An 18,314-nucleotide genomic window follows, 5' to 3' on the forward strand; every position below is an offset into this window, starting at 1 on the left:
TTTACTGTTTTTACTGCACATCTCTGCATTTTGTTATTTGCTGTTAATTTTGAAAGCTGTAGGCACACCATCAAATTGCATTGATCCACATCATTTTAAGAACAGAATGCAGAAATGTTGAGATTGAATATTATTTAAGAAATGGCTTGCTATTCTGACATTGCCTCCCAAGGTTTGTATTACTATTAATTGGTGGCCGTTATTTCCTTACTAGGGCTTCTGATGCACATATTACAAAGGCACCTGATTTATCCACCTTTTGAACATTGCTAAACATTCTGCAGGCTTGTATTCTGGCGCTGTGTGCCCCGCACCCTATACATTTATCAGACAATTTTTATGAGAAACTTGTAAATAATACTTAGGAAATGGAGAATTTGATTACCTTAACAGTTGCAAATGTCATCCGATTAGAGTAAGTCCTTGTGTACCTATTCAATTCAAATATCCATGACACGCCCATTAGTTTTCTTATTCAAATGCGGAAGGACAAGAACAGAAACATCAAAACATAGATTATAAGCATTAAGATTTCAAGTTCAGAGCTTACCCTGCAATTTGCCAATCAACTATCCATGGTCTCCAATCATCAAGAATCGAATAGTTTAGAGATCTAATCCATGCTTGAGTTCCCAAGAACGGCACAACCATATCATGATCGCCGCTGTTCCAAATTATTGAGAGATGATATAATCCAACCATAAGAACCTTTAAGGTAAAATGAACCAACTAAAAATAGTCGAACCTATAGATTAATGAGCGGTATCCTTTCTTGCTAAGGGATAAATGATACTTAAGACTGCTTGGAATGTCGACTGTATAAGATATTCCGTAGTTGCATCGCTGCCATTTCGTTACAGTTCCCTGCACTCAACAGAGTTCTGAATCGTTCTTTCGCTAATCTACTCTACTTTTGGAAGTAAATATCTTTCAATTTTCAGACTCGTACCTCTCGTATATGAAGTGCTTTGCGAACATTCTTATCATCTGTCCAAATAGAAGAAAGCAGATACGCATAACTCTGTGGGAATCAAAACAAAGCTTAAAATTATAATGAACTACCACTCAGAGAAGAGGTTGTTGCTTTATTAGTAGAACATAAAATTGGATTTATCATTAATTGTGAAGTTACACGACAGCCAATTGTAGGAACAAATGGATCGATTTGGAGTATGTCTTGAGAGTTGTCACCGAGAAATCCTGTACCAAATATCTGAAAGGGTTTTGGGGAAGCAAAACCACAAATGGGTTCCAAGATGTGATTAGGAAAAATCCCATAAAGACCCTGAAAACACCATTATAGTAGCCATGCGTCAACTCTCGTCACATTCTGAATATAAAGAGGTGATATTACCATCCGAATTATATGTACCTCGTTGAAGTCCTGCATATGCTTCAAGCATTCAGTATTGTTGGGGTCTATATTCACATATTCTTCTCCACAACTTCTCTTTAATGCCTGGAACAAGTTGTTAACTAGTTAGAGTGTTAGACATAATACCATCTATTTCTTTTAGAGATTACTAATGAATTTGCAAGGATGCAAATCACCTCATAGAGTTCATCAGAAATAAGACCCATTCCATGGGCAAATGGGATCTTTGAGTTGGCATCAAAACTTGGATCTGTGGCACCGTTCCCTACAATATATCCCTGAAAGCGTCCATAACTCACTATCTCATTGGTAATTCTAATTTCTAAATAGCAGCAGGAACACAAGAAAATAAGTTTTCTAGAATAAATACTCTTTTGTACTGACCTTCACATTTATGGGTGGGTCCATACCCTCTTCATTCCCTGCATGACCATCGAAAAGCAAGATAATTGATTATTTCAGACAATGTAAAGTTGACAGCATGACATATTTGACTTGCCAATATTTTACCATGTAAGAGCTGTTGAGTTATAGCCGGAATGGTAATCCCAGAGTAGGAGTCCCCTGCGATATAGACTGGGTTCGACAGGAATTCTGGATGATCCACTAGCCACTATATAATAGCCAAAAAGAAAAAAATTAAATTCCGTAATAACAATAATGAAAATTATGAGTAGCTCAACTAATTACCTTTCTAAGAAATTGATCTGCTTGGCGAACTTGAATCAAGTCAGTTGAATGGGAAGCTAGTTCGGTTTTTGCATAGGAAAATCCAGTGCCAGCAGGCAAATCCATGAATATTATGCTGGCCACCTGAAAAATTACTTACCAAAAATTCATGTTAAAAGAAAATTAAATAATAATAATAATAATAAAAAAGTTCTAACTCGCTAAATATTTCCAAAAAAATAATTTAAATTGTATTTTTAAAATTAGAATATATATATATATATATATATATATATATATATATATATATAAATATTGATAAATATTTATCATAAATATATATTTTATATTTAGTTAATTATTTAATTAATACACAACCCATAAAATTCAAACTCGTTCTAAATATTAATTTTTATATTTAAATATGTCAAACTCAATTATATTATTCAAATTCGTCTGAATGGAGTTTGATCGAGCCAAATACCAAACGTATTTCCCTACTAAATCATCACCTGTGTCCATGAATGTGGGTTCAGGACCAGTGTCGGTAAGCTCCCATTGTATTCCACCACCTCAAAAGTGACTGGACCTACCAAAGATGCAGAAATTCGTTGCACCATAAGAAGTGGGCTCAAACGAGTTGGCGATTGCTCAATTAGCAAAATTCTAAGAGATAATTAAGAGCTCAGGTTAGTCTCATCTGCTTCTGCTGGGTATCTTACCAATTTCATAAAGAAGAGCAGACAACGCAGAGCAGCCAGGGCCACCGGTTAGCCAAAGCAAGATAGGGTCTTCTTTAGGATTCCTCTGTGACTTAATGAAGTAGTAGAACAGCTGTACATCTTCTGATTCATCCACGCCAATATATCTGACAAAAAATCATGTGCATGCAATTAATTTTCAGCTGATTAGACTAATTATCAAATGATTCTCTCAAATGAAACTCACCCAGTTTGCAGCTCAAAGGGAAGTGGCCCCTGAAACCCTGGAATATACTTTACAGTGAAGTGAGAAGCAGCAATCCCTGATCCAATCTGTAGCAACAGAATGAAAAGAATGCACAGATTTTCCATTGATTCTGGTCGTGCACTTAGCTAATTCTAATATTCTGATAAGAATATGAAGTGGGTATTGAGTGGAGATAACGTTTTGTTTCATGTATTTGTATTGTATGGCTTCTTGGAAGATGGCAAATTGACAACAATGACTAAGCAGTAGAAAAATGATAATGAATATAATGACAAATCTTTCATTGACAAATATTTTCTGCTGCTGTCTCAGTCCTCTCCGAAAAGAGACAATAAAGATCAACCAAGAGATATTGAATAATCAAAATTAATACTCTTCAAATTTATCTCATAGTCCATTAATTGCTTTGAAATATGTTGAAATTGATTCAATTAGGTAAATGTCTGTGTCAAGGATGTGACAGAAAATCACAAGTAGAGCACCATAAAAATTCCGATATTCAATCTCATCGACCTTCATTCTCGCTCACAACTTAATCAGATAATAAACGCGTTCACTTAAATTTCAAAAAATATCTTAATTCTATAGTAAGTGAATAGTTTCCTAGAATCATTTAATATTGAACTATGTGTTACACAAAGCTAGAGAAGAAAAAAAAAAAAAGGATCTTGTTGCTTGTAGCTGTGCTGTAATAAAATGAAGAAGTAGGATTTGTTTGAAGATCTCATATAAGAAAAATAGCAATTTTTTTTTCTGCATTGGGAACTTCCTGTTGTTGAGCGACTAAGATGTTTGCAGCCCTGCGTATCATCCTCACCAGAAAAGAACAAGCAGATGCATCCAGCAGAATACCATAAAATGTCCAAAAAGAGACGTTTTAGACCAATCAAACATAAAAGTTGAAAATTTCTCTTTTGTCTGTAAGTAATAGATGTCTTTGTGCATTCAGAAATGGATGTTCTTTTCATTCTCTGCAAGCTGATTCATAAGAGACGTATCAATTTAACTGACTTAGATTTTATTTGATTCACATAAAATAATATAATAAAAATATTTTATAGAAAAATAACGAAAAGAGTGAATTAGCTTTCTTAAAATTGATATTTTCTTTGATTGTAAAGTCTTGTCCTTCCACTATTAGAAAATGTGAATTTGAGTGAAACGTTTAGGGCCTTAGGGGATCTTGCTTTTCTAGCACTTCCATTGGTAGATTACATGGACTTATATAAATTTAAGTTGAAGTGACTTGCGAAACCACATGTGAATTGGATTACAATCACTTTTTCTTCAATGGCTAGGTTACACAACATTAGAATATTTTAATATATTTTTTAATATTGGATAATCGATTAATAAATTTTTTTATAATTTTTTATGAAAAATTTATAATTTAGTTCCTAAATATTATCATTATTAACCAGTCAGTCCCTATATTTTCAGAAATTTATTAAAACGTTCTTATTTTTTTTTTTCGTCAACGAAATAGTCATTCTGTCCGTCAACAAAATAGTCATTCCGTCTATTTCTACCGTTAAAAATATAGCAAAAGACCAAATTAACCCTCTCCTCTTCCTCTTCCTCCTCCTCCTTATTCATTGATTCTTCCTCCTCTTCTCTCCTTCTTTTTTTAATCTTTCTTTTCTTCTTTTTTAAGGAGGAAAATATTTTTTTTTCTTCTTCGTCATCATCTTCTTCTTCTTATTTTTTCTTCTTTTTCTTCTTCTTCTCCTTCATCATCATCCTCTTCTTCTTTTCATCTTTTTAAAGGAGGAGGAGAAAAATGATAAAAACGTTTTAATGGATATGAGAAAAAATAAAAATGTTTTAATAGATTTTTAAAAATGTAGAGACTGACTTATTAATAATAGTAATATTCAAAAACTAAACAAGGAGTTTTATTTGCGGGCAAAATTGGATTTTAAAAATTTTCTCTCTTATACTTTATTTATTTTTAACGGAAAAGATGACAAAAGAATTATTTCGTTGATGGAAAGAAAAGTTAAAGAATGTTTAAATAGGTTTCTGAAATATAGGGACTGACTTGTTTATAATGGTAATACCTAGGAACTAAATTGTAAATCTCCCCTTTTTTTTATTTATTAATTTATACAGCCATGTAACTGAAGTAACGTATAGTAAGTTACATTTACGAAGGTATAGAATAGCAACTAAAGAGAGAAAGCTTTGTCCAACAACTCTTATTCAAGTGGTAGTTTATTTATCTTGAATTTTCAGATCCCATTAGCCACAAATTTCCATATCACCACTTTGGATTGCAACGAAGGTCTTAGTTACAAAGGCTCCTGATTTATCCACCTCTTAAACATTGAAAAACATTCTGCAGGCCTGTATTCAGGAGCTGTGTGCCCTCCACCCTGCACCCCAACGAACGATTCATCAAGCGTTCAGGGAAATAGAAACACAATCATCCACAGAAATGGGCAAACTTTTTACCTTCACAGTCGCATATGTCATCTGATTAGAGTATGTCCTCGTGTATCTACAAGCAATCAAAACTTTACCAGCCAGAATATGAAAACAAATAAATTAAGAGTTATTGATCTCAAGGGGACATACCCTGCTACTTGGCCTTCAAGGAGCCATGGTCGCCAATCATCAACAATTGAGAAGTTGAGAGATTTTATCCATGCTTGAGTTCCCACGAACGGCACAAGCATGTCGTGATCGCCACTGTAGACTAACGAACGGTAACCTTTTTTTCCCAGGTATAAATGATACTTAATAGTGCTGGAAATTTCACGGGTATAAGAGATTCCATAACTGCATCGTGTCCATTCCCCTATGGTTCCCTGCGCCAAATGAAATTCCCTCCTTGATTTTTGTTAATTAGTTTTAAGTGTTTGATCTTTCAACTCTTGATCTTATACCTCTCGAATGCCAAGTGCTTTTTGGACATTTTTGTCATTGACCCAATATTTGGAGAGCAGATATCCGTAAGTCTACATCCACATAAAAGAGAAGCATGTTACATTCCCCGAGAAAATTCACATGTTGGAGACAAGGAGGAGGAAAATGTGGAGTTACCCGACAGCCAATTGTCGGCAGTGATGGATCAGGATCAACCAAATCTCCAGAATTGTCGTTGAGAATGAGAGATCTTCTTTTATGGAATGATATCTCCATTGGCTTTGGGGAGACAAAAGCACAAAGGGGCTCCAAGATATGTGCAGCGTCAAGTCCTGAAGTACACTGGGAAAGACGATTATATTAACTTGGATGATACAAAATCGTACGAAGAAGAAGATGGGGGTTCACAAAAAGTTTTGGTTTGTCTACCTTGTCAAATTCCTGCATAAGCTGCAAACAATCTGCATTGCTGGGATCTACAAGCGTGTACTCTCCCCTACAACTTCTCTTCAGTGACTAGACAAAGCTGACAACTATTTAGACCAAACAAATAAACTTTCTTTTCTTGCACAAGCAAATCTTTTCCTTTTACAGATTATCATGAATTTAGCCTAGGATATGTTGGAAGGATCATGGTGTTTTGCAAGAACAAGTATAACCTCATAGAGTTCGTCAGAAATAAGTCCCATGCCGTGAGCAAATGGGACCTTAGAGTTGTCATCAATAGAGTAATCTGTAGCAGCATTCCCAAGTATGTACCCCTGAAACCATGCAAAAGCCCAATTTTTCATATCCTAGTCAACTTAAAATGAGGAAAGGCAAATGAGGAAATAATCACAACCTTCAGATTTATCAGTGGTTTGCTACCATCTTCATTCCCTGCATCACCATAATGCTTAGTACAACTACTCATTGGATAGTTTCAAGTTAAAAAGAAAAAATTAATAATCCAAAAACCAACTCCATGGCAGATTCCCCTGTCTTCGGTAAACATAGGGTACTCTGCCGTGGAGATCACAGATTACTGGAAAAAAGGCAATTAAATTACTGAACCTATGTTCAGATACTTAAAATTTCTTCCATTTCAAGATTATCCAATGCCTTGCACCAAGGTGCAATAATAAATACCGTCTGAAATTAGCTGAACCAAGGGTGGAATAGGAAGGCCAGAGTAGGAATCTCCTCCGACATAGACTGGATTTGAGAGGAATTCTGGATGATCTGTCAGCCACTGAATAAATCAAAGTAGTAAACTAAACCATGCATCTGAATTTACTGTTACCCATCTTGATCTGCAGAGTAAAATTGAGAGGTTACCTTTCTAAGAAATTGATCAGCTTGTTTAACTTGGATGAAGTCCCCTGAGAGAGCAGCAACTGCTGTTCTTGCATAAGAGAATCCAGTGTCAACAGGCGAATCTACAAATATTATGCTGGCCACCTGATAATTAATCGTTAATTACCCATATTAATGTGGGGGATAAACGTATCATTTCCTTATAAATTGCTCCAAACTAGTGCAGAAAGACAATATAACCTGTGTCCATGAGTGTGGATTTAGGACCAATGTAGGCAAGCTCCCGTTGTACTCCACTACCTCAAAATATATTGGACCTGCACATATTGATCAAAGGTTAATCGCCGTGATCCGTTATGAGGAAAGAAAGTTCTCACAGTGGGACCTCAACTTTGCTCATCTTGAAGTTGACACTCACCAATTTCATAAATAAGACCAGATAAGGAAGAGCAGCCAGGACCACCAGTTAGCCAAAGGACGAGAGGATCCTCTTTTGCGTTCCTCTGTGACTTGACGAAGTAGTAGAAGAGCTGCACGTCCTCTGTTTCATCCACCCCAATATATCTGATACAGCCATGAACAGCTAAGTTGGATAAATATTACCTTTTTCTTCATCTGATTTTCGCAATTAAGATTAGCTGAATACAATCAGATACTCAGTTTCTCACCCAGTCTCAAATTCAAAAGGAAGTGGCCCTTGAAACCCAGGAAGAAACTCAACTTTTGTGTGAGAGACTGCAAGTTGCAACCAACCCTCCAATACCAGAATAAAAATAATGCAGATAGCTTCTGATCTTACCATTTTTTTTGCCCTCAAGCTTGACTGTTGGTAGTGATCCCTCCCCTGAGTGGAAGATAAAATAAAGTTGGACAAAAAGTAAATGGTTTTTTGGGGGCTGCGACTGGGATAAGGGTAGAGACCTGAGCTTGTTTTGTATGTCTGGTATTCAATCATATCATCATCAGTGAAAGAAAAACAGGCATCCCAGAAAAGGACACAGGAATGCTGTTAAAATTGGAATGGCAGCACGCAAGATTAGTTATGAATATAAGGACAATTTTCAACCTTTGCAATCTATCTATTTCTGTATATATCGAAACGTTTTCCATTATTCCACTATTGAATAGACTTCTCATTTTGTGGCCAACCAGAAATTTTAGTGCGATCCTTACATGGAGGATAAAAAGTTATTCATTATTATATTGAATTTCATAAAAATTCTCATAAATAATAATTAATATTTAATAACTATAATTTTTCCATTATATTATCTTTATTATTGATATTGCATTGTATTTCCTTGCCATAGAAAACTAAACCAGATTCATAAGCCCTATGAAATTTCTTATATGTATAACTATTCAACAATATTTTATTAATTTAAATTTAAATACAATATTTAGTTTTTAAAAATTAATTTAAATTTTTGTCAAATGGAAGCCAAAAAATTAACTTAAAAAAATTAAAATGTGAAAAGTATATATATATATTTTTTAAAGAAATGGAAGCCAAAAACAAGCTGCAAATATATCAGAGGAACACAAAAATCTGATGGTTTTTCATTTTTGTCAACTTAGCCCCGGAAGACACACACGAACTTTATACATGTCGCATTATATTGAAAAGAAATAGTAACATAAACAAAATAAAATTGCAATACATATTTATAAGAAATCAATTCGAGATGATGAATTATCAGCTCCACATTTGATGCCAATCGATATGGTGTCCCCATTTAAAATGGTTATATATGCTACAGTGTTGTGGATTTCGCCTGTGTTCCTTTTTCCCTCTTAGGTCTAAGCGTTATGTTAAATATTTCATTACATGTACATCAACAAGAATCAACAACCATTCCACTATCAGCGGAAGCTGTCAGCAACTGTTTCCATATCCATGCCCACAAACTCTTCATCTTTCTTCTCATTCTCTGCTTTCTCAACCTTCAGTTTCTGTAAAGAATTCAAGTTATTTTGATTGCCATTAATGTTGATGTATGCCATTCACGTATTACACTGTAGTGTCTTGTACGGTTCCAGATGTGAAAAGATTGAAAGCAGGTCATACACGCAGGACATTACGTACCTTAATCCCCCCCGATGTCTGCTTCGTCATTCGTGCAAACATGTTTGAGTAGAGTTCTGCATCTCTCTTGTTGCTTTCAGTTTGAAGTTGTTTCAGTGTTGTTTGAAGCGACTTCACCTCCCTGAAAAGTGTCGTTAGTGAGTAACACAATAGAAAAAAAGCTCACTTTTGAATTTCTACATGAAGGATATTCTACCACCTGCTTTGAGGATCAACTTCAAGTGCTTTCTTAATGTCTAGTTCAGCTGAGATCAAATCTGCAGTTTGAATATATGCTTGTGCTCGCCTATACAAAGCTTTCACATTGTTGAACTCAATATCCAGTACCTGTTGAAGACCAAAATGTAGAACATAAGATAACATTTTGCCTCCAATTTTACTTGTCAGGCTACAGAATATATCATGTCAGAAAGGCCCAGACTTTTGGCCGCTTGTAATGACCACTAAATGTCCAATTCAAAATAAATAAATAAATAATAATAACAAAATGATAACTAAAACTATATCACCAGTTCAAGCATGCACTTCATGGAAGTAGATGCACAATCCCAGCTTTCCAATGAGAGAAAACATTTGGAATCCTATTACATCCTCTTTCCAAGAAATTATACAAGTGCCTGTCACTGTGATACATTTCTGACAGCTAAAAGAATTTAATAAAGACTAGTAGGACCAACAAGTCAGATGAACCAAAAGCAAATACTCGTGGGTAATAAATCCAGTTACTAAATCTATAAACCCCAGCACATAACTGCTATCTGAAATTACAAGTTCAAGCGGTACGATTTCAGACTGAATGCTGTCCTCAAATTTAAATTCAGAGGTCTCATGCCTCAATAACACACAGCTTTAAGTTTCACATAATGACCTTTTCAAGCTTACAAGCTCCCGGTCATTCTTTTTCTTTTAGCACCTCACCTTTGAACATAAATTGATTGCTCCCTGGAAATCATCAAGTTTGAGACTACATGCTGCTCCATTCAACCAGCAAGACACCCTTAATGATTTAACTAGCTTTTGCTCATCATCTCCAAAGGATCCCTCTTCAACAACATAGTCTGCAGCCTAATCATATGGACAAAAAATTGAAGTAAAACCAGAATCCCCAAAGTGATCCTTGACAGGTTTTTATTTAAAAATGATGGTGATGAAGAACGCCAAGCTACCTTATCATACTTCTTTGCTGCTCTTTGATACTTCCCACTTTTAAATAATAGATTACCACCTTCTTTCTCTTTATGAGCGGTTTCAATTTTCTCCTGATTGTTCATCTCCCACGGTGCTCTTTGCTGCTTATTGGAAAACGGAAATCATATTGCAAATGCTATAAGAGGTAAAAAGTGTCCAGGGCACTGCCTTGTTTTGGTGGTGGTGGTGGGTGATTGGAGGACATTGACAGTAATTACCTTTACAAAATCTAACATTTCAACTTCACAGACTAACACCGAAAAAGGAGGTACAGTAGCAAGATCTTTCTTTATTTCCATGTTTCCAAAACCATATTCAGGACTTATTGTCAATATTGCTCGCTCTCCTTTCTTCATTGTTGCTGCTGCCCGATCTAAACCAGCAATCACTTGTTCTACATCCAACAATACATGCATGATCAAGTTTTCCCAAGTGAACAAAAAACCAAAGTCAACTACTATAAATGTCAAACTAAATAGGATCTAACCTTCATCTGTAATAAATTGCAGAGGCTGAACCCCATCCAGCCCTTTCTTTTCAAATACTGTTCCATTTTGTAGCCTAGCTGTGTAGCTAACTGCATTAAGGATTTAGCAGCAGTAAGGTAATTTATTTTAGTATGGCAGTTGCACAATACTAAAATCCATAATGCAAATTGCTCAGCCCACATTTTAATCCCACAACTATCAAAATATTGCTTTCCAACAGACAGTTGCTTTTACATAGGTCATGTGATTAGATGGCTGAAGTTGCTGACATCTAAAATTGCACACAACTCCTTGTAGTTACAGGAAGCATATCTAGCCTATTAAACACAGTGTTGATTTAATTAATGGAATTCTGACTTGGAAGCTCTGAATACCATCCTAACCTTTGTGATAAGGATAAGCATAAAAACTAGTGCATAATACTCTCTTCTTCTTTTTTTGGCTAACAAGGCTTATGCTGTCTGTCTGTGCACCACTAACCCAGCATGTACACAGTCCAGTTGTCCCACAGAGTTAGTATATTTGTCTAATCATGTGTAAGTCACTCGATTATTCTTGGCTTGGTAAAGTTTCTGTGAATATTATTCCATATCTACCTATACATCTTTGCACAACTTGTTCTGATGAAATTGCTATGAACCATTATGCACGTATCAATAATACTTACTAGTTACTGTGGCACCTTCATTTGCAACAAAGGTGTCCTCCCCTCCTTTAATGATCTTCTTGAATACCTTGGAATCCCCAGTAACATTAACAACTGGCTTGAAGGACACCAACTCCAGATCTATGTTCAACACTGAATTTGGTGGGACGGGATGGATTCCATCAACATTTCCCTCCTCTCCAAAAGCATCTGCAATATGTGTGTGTGTATTGTCACATGTTAAAGTCAATAATCCTCAACTGAACTTTGAAACTTTTTAAAGATTAGAGGGGTTAATTCCACCACTATCATGCAGATCATAGGCCAAATTAGAAAAGTGAATATGCTACTAACTTATCCACTATCTTCTGCAGCATCAGTATTCCCTTCATTGAATCCAAAAATACAGTACATATACATAGAGCAGTTCCTGCTTAGAGAACTCATTTGGTACTAGAGCTCCTACATTCAGCCCCAGATACAGATAAAGTTATGGTTTAAGTGGTGGAACACTGAAGACCAAGTCAATGAATGATTAAAAAACAATGGTTAAATGGTATGGTAAGCCATGATAATTTAATATTCATCTTTGATTTAGGATGGTTAAAGATAAGCAAAACTAAACTTTACTTTCTTTATTTTTCAATAATTAAGGAAGATTCAGACCAGCCCAACCTGGCCAACCCTCTACTATTAGACCAAGCCACCAGTTGTAAAGAAACAGCCACAATAATAAAAATTAAACACATACATTTATATATATGGAATTTTTATCTAAGTAGTTTAGGCTTCCATATTTGCAATCTCAACTTAGTTGGAGCCAGAATTGGACGCTTTTTCCCCCCCAATAATATGATGTCGAATGATTAAGGCCTACAGAACTAAAAGTATAAAATATTATAATTACAAGTCCTTGACATTAATTGACTAAAATTGGTTGTTTCAATAAAATCTAGCTTCTCTATGAGTAACATCAAGTTTTAACATGCTGGTGAGTAGCAACAGTAGAAAAACACTAATTCGGTAATTCCTGATATCAACTCCAGTCAGTAAGACCATGGGAAATGGTCTTTCAATATTGCCAAGAGCTAATTTCCATTTCATAAATGAAAAACAGATATAAAAAAGATGGAAGATCTAATGATTACTTGAAGTTCATATAGGAATATTTAGAATTTATTATAGGAGTAACAAGAAAAAAAACCACTATTGTGCAGCTATTTGCTAATAATGGGGAAAAAAACATACACTGAGGTTGGACAACTAGCTTAACTTTCTCTCCTCTTTTCATGGTTATGATAGCTTTTGGCAGTGCTGGACATAGATGACCTAAAATTGAAATTGTTGATTAATATAAGTCAATTATCAAGAAATTAGAGATAACCCATGTAAGCAGTTAAATACCAAGATGTCCCATTGATTGATATTACCATCTTTTACATGAAATTCAAACCCTTCTTCGGGTGTTTTTGCAACAACGGTTCCATCAGCAAGTGCCACTTCATACTTCACTGCACTAGCAAAGGCCATCCACATTATTGCATTTATACCTTTAAAATGGTTATCAGCAAGAAAGCTCCACAATTTAAGCAGTTGAAATACCAAGGACTTCATCTAAGTCACCAGGACACTCAATATTCTCCCCCTTCTCCATAATTTTCTTGATAATTCCACCATCTTTGCTCACATTCACCACTGGGATCCAAGCAATGAGTTCGACCTCAAACAGGACCCCAGTGTTTGGTGGCACACCATCACGGCCCACGAACCTATAGCCCAATTCAGGGGGTACTGTGAACAACGCACATTCCCCCTTTTTCATGGTAATTATCCCATGATCCAACCCTTCTACCACTTGACCTATTAAAGACAAAACCACCCAAATCACCAAGAAAGAATCGGAAAGCAAAGCAACCCAAAATTGATCAACCATAAAAATAAATTAAAAAAAAAAGCTGGGGATACACAAACAGGTTAAGAAACCCACCTTGACCGAGTTTAAGAGTCGCAGGTTCATCCCTATCGCGCGTAGAATCGAACTTGGTCCCATCAAGCAAAGTACCCACATAATGAACTGCATTGAATCAGAGCACGACTTACTCTTGAATTATAAATTCTTTCCAGTGAACTTGTACATAAAATTATCAAAAGCACATACACAGTTGATCCAATAAATCAAAATAATGGAAAGACAAAGAAAATGATAAACAGATGCAGACAACACTTTTATCATATATGGGTACCTGTAACTTCGTCATTGAACTCAGGGGTTTCCCAGCCTAGACCGCGCTTGAGAAGCTTCTTTTTAAGACCAGAGTTATTAAGCTCCCTCTCTTGACCGACCTTGAGAGGGGGAGCCGATTCGATTACCTCCCCTGGTTCTTCATCGAGATCGTCCTCGTCCTCAATATCTGACAAGGTTACACCCTTCTCTATACCCATTCCTCAATTCAATCCAACAACGATAAGAAAGCACTGAGATTTTGAATTTTTTGGGGCGATAGGTGCAGTAGTTTCTGGACAGTGTCACTAATTCGGCGTCATTAAAGTGACGGAACTGTGACGCGAGGGGCTAATCCGTACCCCTTTCTTCCTCTCTCTGTATATATACATATATTTTAGATTTCCTATATATTTAACGTAAAAGAAAGTAATTTTATTTTTTGGAAATAAATTAAATTTTATAAAAATTATATAGTTTATATTATAAATTGACATAAAGTAATAATTATTTTTATAAAGTATTCTTTTTAAATTAAGAATTTGGAGTTTGAGTCCTCTATCTTTTAATTTTTATAAAAAAATATTACATGTTAATACATTGAGAGTAAAAAAAATAACCCACATTAGCTAACTTAAAGATTTACTCGACCAGTGTTTACAGACTTAACATAATATTAATTGCATTTATTTCAAATTCTATTTTTTTATCTCTAAATTTATTCCAAGATATTTATTATGAAATTCATGAAAAAAATAATTAATACCTATAATCCAAAAATAAACATATCGATTCCTAATTAAAGATTATTCTCTCAACTAACACATGAAAAATAAATAAATCTTAAATATTTAATCTTTCAACACGGTCTCTCATCTTAGCTTTTCTATAGAATAAAACTGTCGCAGTTGTGTTTCTTCACGTTTAAGACACAAGGTGAAATGAAAGTCTAAAAATTCATAATATCTTTATCAAAGAAATTAAATTTATAATCTAATTTTAGCTGGGTGGATGATATGGTTGAAATCTTTATTGCTTTGAATTGGAAGTTGGATTTGAAATTGCACAAAAAAAAGAAAAAAAACAAATGCTAAATTTTTACACAGATGCTCTCAAGCATCAAGAGGAACTAAAGCCAGACTCCGAAGGGAGTGTGGGCTATTTTCAAGTTCAGCTTCTCATGAACTCGAATTCTCGTCAAATCAATCAAAAGGCAACACTTGTTTTGCCTACAGCATAGCTTTTGCTTCGAGGATACAACTGATCAGCTTTTGTTGCTTTCTTATTTCCACCATGGCTACTGCCTTCTTCTTCAGATGCCTTCTCCTCGTCAATCCTTCCCATGAATCCCATCCCAACACTGCAACTCTTGGGCAACTGTTCTGATTTCTGCTTCATTTGCTGCAATAACATATCAACTTCATTCTTATGACCAAGGCTTCTCACTGATGCAGCCCTTATAAGCTCTCTGAAATCATCGTTATCGTTGGACATGGATGACCCCATACTGTAACTCTTGGGCAATTGACCATTAGGCAGCGACATAGAGTGGCCGCAGCTGGCTCTCGCTGCGCACCCTGTCATGCTCTTGACGTAAAGATCCCTGGCTTTGCCCAGTACTTTAATCGGAATCGTCACGATCCGCATGAACTTGTTCTGGCTGTGCCCTTTGGCGCCCATGACAGCAAGAAAAAGATTGAAATCTGGAAAGCAAGCAAGAAAGAAAGAACCAATCAAGAATCCAAGATTCCAAAAAGCAAAGAATCTTGGTTTGCTAAAGCTTGAGAGAAAAAGGCAGAGAGGATGAGGTTTTGTCAATGGAGAGTAAGGTTTGATAATGTATAAGAAGCAATTAATATGAAGGACAAGGTTGAGGGTTAGCAGACATCAAGGAAAATTATAGAATGCAAAGGAAAATTATAGAATAAACAGGGAGAACCACGTGTAAAGGTAAGAGATACTTTCGACCATTTATATTAATATATTAATAAAAATAATATAATAAATAAATATATATATTTAAATTATTTTAAATAAATAAAAATTTTAATTTTATTAATCATGAGTATTAAAATTATAAGAAGGATGGTGGGTTAAGACTTTTCAAGGGGGCACACAGGATTAGAAAGCTTTAAGATAAGCACAACGTGTGAATAGGACAAATTTAATTAGAAAAGTATTGTGAGTTTGATTTTTGGGCGTTGCATTTTCAATTCACTCCTATCTCTTAGCTTTTGCTGACTCATCCTATTGCTTAATATTCTTTCTTCTTTTTTTTTTAATTATATTTTTTTAAAAAATAATAATTGTTTATGCCTAAACATAACTTTGGAGTAAAGCAAATAATTTGTTCTGTGATTGGAATATCTGCACAGAACATATGTATAATTTTTTTAATTGTAAATAATTTTTTCTTTAATATTTAAAATAATAATCATATACATATAAATATTTATCCGTAATTTAATGATCTGAGTATATATCTTATATTACAAAAATAAACTTTAACAACTAAATCATCTTTAATAATTTTTAAAATATAAAAGATACCCAAAATGAATAAATTTTTATAAATTTCTAATGTAATATTATTCTTTACGTATATGAAAAGGATAAATAATTTGTGAAAGTCCACTGTAGTAGCCAGCTAGCCATGAAGCACTCCAAAATGAGAAAGTTGACCTGTTTTTCAGTTTCAAAGGCAACTCAACTTTTATTTATTTATTTATTTATTTTGCCGTTTTCATTTATAGTTTGGTTGAAATTATTGACATCTCAATATGTGTCGTCAATATAATTTTATTTTTTTCTAAAAAAGACAACTAAAATATAGGGATTGAAAATTCCTTCTCTAATTTCCTACCATTTTTTTTTTACCAAATATGAAAATATTATTGCTTTCATATAATTTTCTCAACATTTAGTAAAATAATTATTAAATTTTATTTTTTAATAAATTATTAATAAGCATACCATGTCAAAGAAGCCACCATCTCCGTGCCTAAACCGCAATTACAAGGCTAGGCTACCACTTGGGGTCTATGTCTTTGAATGCTAATTTAAATTTATTTTTTATTGGTATATGACTTTAATTAATTAATAAACCTACATTTATTAAAATTTTAGTCAAAGTTCAGGAAAATAACATTACTGATCATAGAACCTTGATTTTAAAATAAAAGGAAAGAAAAATATAAATTAAAGGTGCGTTTGATATAAAAAAGAAAATATAAATTATGAAAAATAGAGGAAAAGAGGGAAGAGGAGAAACTAAGAACAACATATATTATAAATTTATTTTATACTAAAGGCAAGAAAAATATAACACCTAGTGGCCAGTATACAGTTAAAACAGGATACAACCTTCTTCGAACTGAGTCAGGTTCAACGGCTCCAGTTTGGAAGTTCATATGGCGGGTTAAGATCCCTCAACGGATCAGAATGTTTCTTTGGGGGGCTGCTCATCGTCGAACAATGTGTAATTCGGAAAGGAAGAAGAGGCATTTTATTCAAAATGATTTGTGCATGGTATAGGGTAGGGCTTCAGAGGATGTATTCCGTGTATTGAGGGATTGCAGTCATGCAAAGGAACTCTGGAATTTACTAGGGGCGCAGCAAATATTTTCTGATTTTTTCTGGATCTCTAGCGTTGATGACTTGATTTTTCATAATCTCAGACTTGCGGCTAGGCAAATTGGAGGTGTTGGGTGGGACATTATTTTTGCATTTGCAACTTGGTTTATTTGGAAGAATAGAAATGCCATTGTTTTTCGATCTTTGGTGTCTACTTCGGAGGGTCTCAAAACAGCAGTAATATCGCAAGCTGGGCACAGTCAGAAAAACTTGGGGAAATCGACTTCTTCATGGGGGATGACCTGCACCTAGTCTTTCTTTTATTGTTTGGTCACCGAACGTGTTGGATGGGGTGGTTGTTAATACTGATGGGAGTGCCTTGGGTAATCCAGGGACTTGTGGAGGAGTATTTAGGGATGTTTCAGGGAGATGGCTTGGTGGATTTAACCAGAATCTGGGTAGATGTACGACGTAGAAGCTGAGTTATGGGGGATACTTCGTGCTTTAGAATTGGGATGGGAGCGTGGTTGGAGAAAGATGGAACTGCAAACTGATGCGCAAACAGCAATTAGTCTTTTATCAACAAGTAATTCTCTTCCATTTCGGTGGAAGAACACGGTGAATAAATGCAAGATTTTATTAGTTAGAGATTAGGATGTCATGGCTAGACTAGATATTGATAAAATGATTAATTTAAATTATTTAATAATTTTATATTAATTATTATATATAATTTAAATTTTTCATAAACCGTCAACATGAAATTCAATCCCACTTATTTATGTTGGTTGAACTCATCACTCATAGGTGTTCATTATCTTCTTTTAGCTGATACTCTTGGTATTATGCCAAGAGGGTTGTAATTGGGTTAATTCCCTTATTTGATTGAAAAAAAAAAAGATGTGCTTGAAAAGTGAAAACAAAGGACTACAATG

At 34.7% G+C, this 18,314-nt stretch overlaps 3 protein-coding genes and 1 pseudogene across 3 annotated transcripts; all 4 read right to left on the reverse strand.

Moving 5' to 3' along the window:
- Window positions 1–107: 107 nt before the first annotated feature.
- On the reverse strand, window positions 108–3,229 carry LOC110607029 (serine carboxypeptidase-like 17). Its single transcript, XM_021746074.2, has 14 exons — window positions 2,993–3,229; window positions 2,767–2,912; window positions 2,557–2,633; window positions 2,066–2,188; window positions 1,886–1,988; window positions 1,760–1,797; window positions 1,552–1,653; window positions 1,373–1,459; window positions 1,133–1,285; window positions 950–1,021; window positions 746–864; window positions 551–664; window positions 386–431; window positions 108–315 (listed from the first exon to the last, which is right to left on the reverse strand). Exons 1-14 carry the CDS (start codon window positions 3,115–3,117, stop codon window positions 232–234), a joined length of 1,389 nt encoding a protein of 462 aa, XP_021601766.1. The 5' UTR covers window positions 3,118–3,229; the 3' UTR covers window positions 108–231.
- A 1,852-nt stretch (window positions 3,230–5,081) lies between these two features.
- LOC110605994 (serine carboxypeptidase-like 17) lies at window positions 5,082–8,227 on the reverse strand. Its single transcript, XM_021744698.2, has 13 exons — window positions 7,846–8,227; window positions 7,596–7,741; window positions 7,418–7,494; window positions 7,199–7,321; window positions 7,010–7,112; window positions 6,723–6,760; window positions 6,541–6,642; window positions 6,311–6,397; window positions 6,059–6,223; window positions 5,902–5,973; window positions 5,591–5,823; window positions 5,468–5,513; window positions 5,082–5,388 (listed from the first exon to the last, which is right to left on the reverse strand). Exons 1-13 carry the CDS (start codon window positions 8,130–8,132, stop codon window positions 5,305–5,307), a joined length of 1,563 nt encoding a protein of 520 aa, XP_021600390.1. The 5' UTR covers window positions 8,133–8,227; the 3' UTR covers window positions 5,082–5,304.
- A 588-nt stretch (window positions 8,228–8,815) lies between these two features.
- On the reverse strand, window positions 8,816–14,176 carry LOC110605993 (annotated as a pseudogene).
- Window positions 14,177–14,823: 647 nt separating this feature from the next.
- LOC110605995 lies at window positions 14,824–15,698 on the reverse strand. Its single transcript, XM_021744699.2, has one exon. The coding sequence runs from the start codon at window positions 15,484–15,486 to the stop codon at window positions 15,013–15,015; it is 474 nt and encodes a 157-aa protein (XP_021600391.1). The 5' UTR covers window positions 15,487–15,698; the 3' UTR covers window positions 14,824–15,012.
- Between the last annotated feature and the right edge of the window lie 2,616 nt (window positions 15,699–18,314).

Source organism: Manihot esculenta, chromosome 18 (genome assembly GCF_001659605.2).
Source record: "Manihot esculenta cultivar AM560-2 chromosome 18, M.esculenta_v8, whole genome shotgun sequence".
NCBI classification, from domain to species: Eukaryota; Viridiplantae; Streptophyta; class Magnoliopsida; order Malpighiales; family Euphorbiaceae; genus Manihot; species Manihot esculenta.

What these genes read in the sequence shown, in the direction of transcription:
- LOC110607029 (XM_021746074.2), bottom strand. Translation starts at nt 3,117, where the DNA reads ATGGAAAATCTGTGCATTCTTTTCATTCTGTTGCTACAGATTGGATCA. An exon ending in CCCTTTGAGCTGCAAACTGG is followed by an intron (nt 2,913 to 2,992) that starts GTGAGTTTCATT and finishes ATTTTTTGTCAG; the next exon opens with ATATATTGGCGTGGATGAAT. An exon ending in ATATGCAGGACTTCAACGAG is followed by an intron (nt 1,286 to 1,372) that starts GTACATATAATT and finishes TGGTGTTTTCAG; the next exon opens with GGTCTTTATGGGATTTTTCC.
- LOC110605995 (XM_021744699.2), bottom strand. Translation starts at nt 15,486, where the DNA reads ATGGGCGCCAAAGGGCACAGCCAGAACAAGTTCATGCGGATCGTGACG.
- LOC110605994 (XM_021744698.2), bottom strand. Translation starts at nt 8,132, where the DNA reads ATGATTGAATACCAGACATACAAAACAAGCTCAGGTCTCTACCCTTAT. An exon ending in CCTTTTGAATTTGAGACTGG is followed by an intron (nt 7,742 to 7,845) that starts GTGAGAAACTGA and finishes TGGCTGTATCAG; the next exon opens with ATATATTGGGGTGGATGAAA. An exon ending in AACCACTGATAAATCTGAAG is followed by an intron (nt 6,643 to 6,722) that starts GTTGTGATTATT and finishes GCATGGTTTCAG; the next exon opens with GGGTACATACTTGGGAATGC.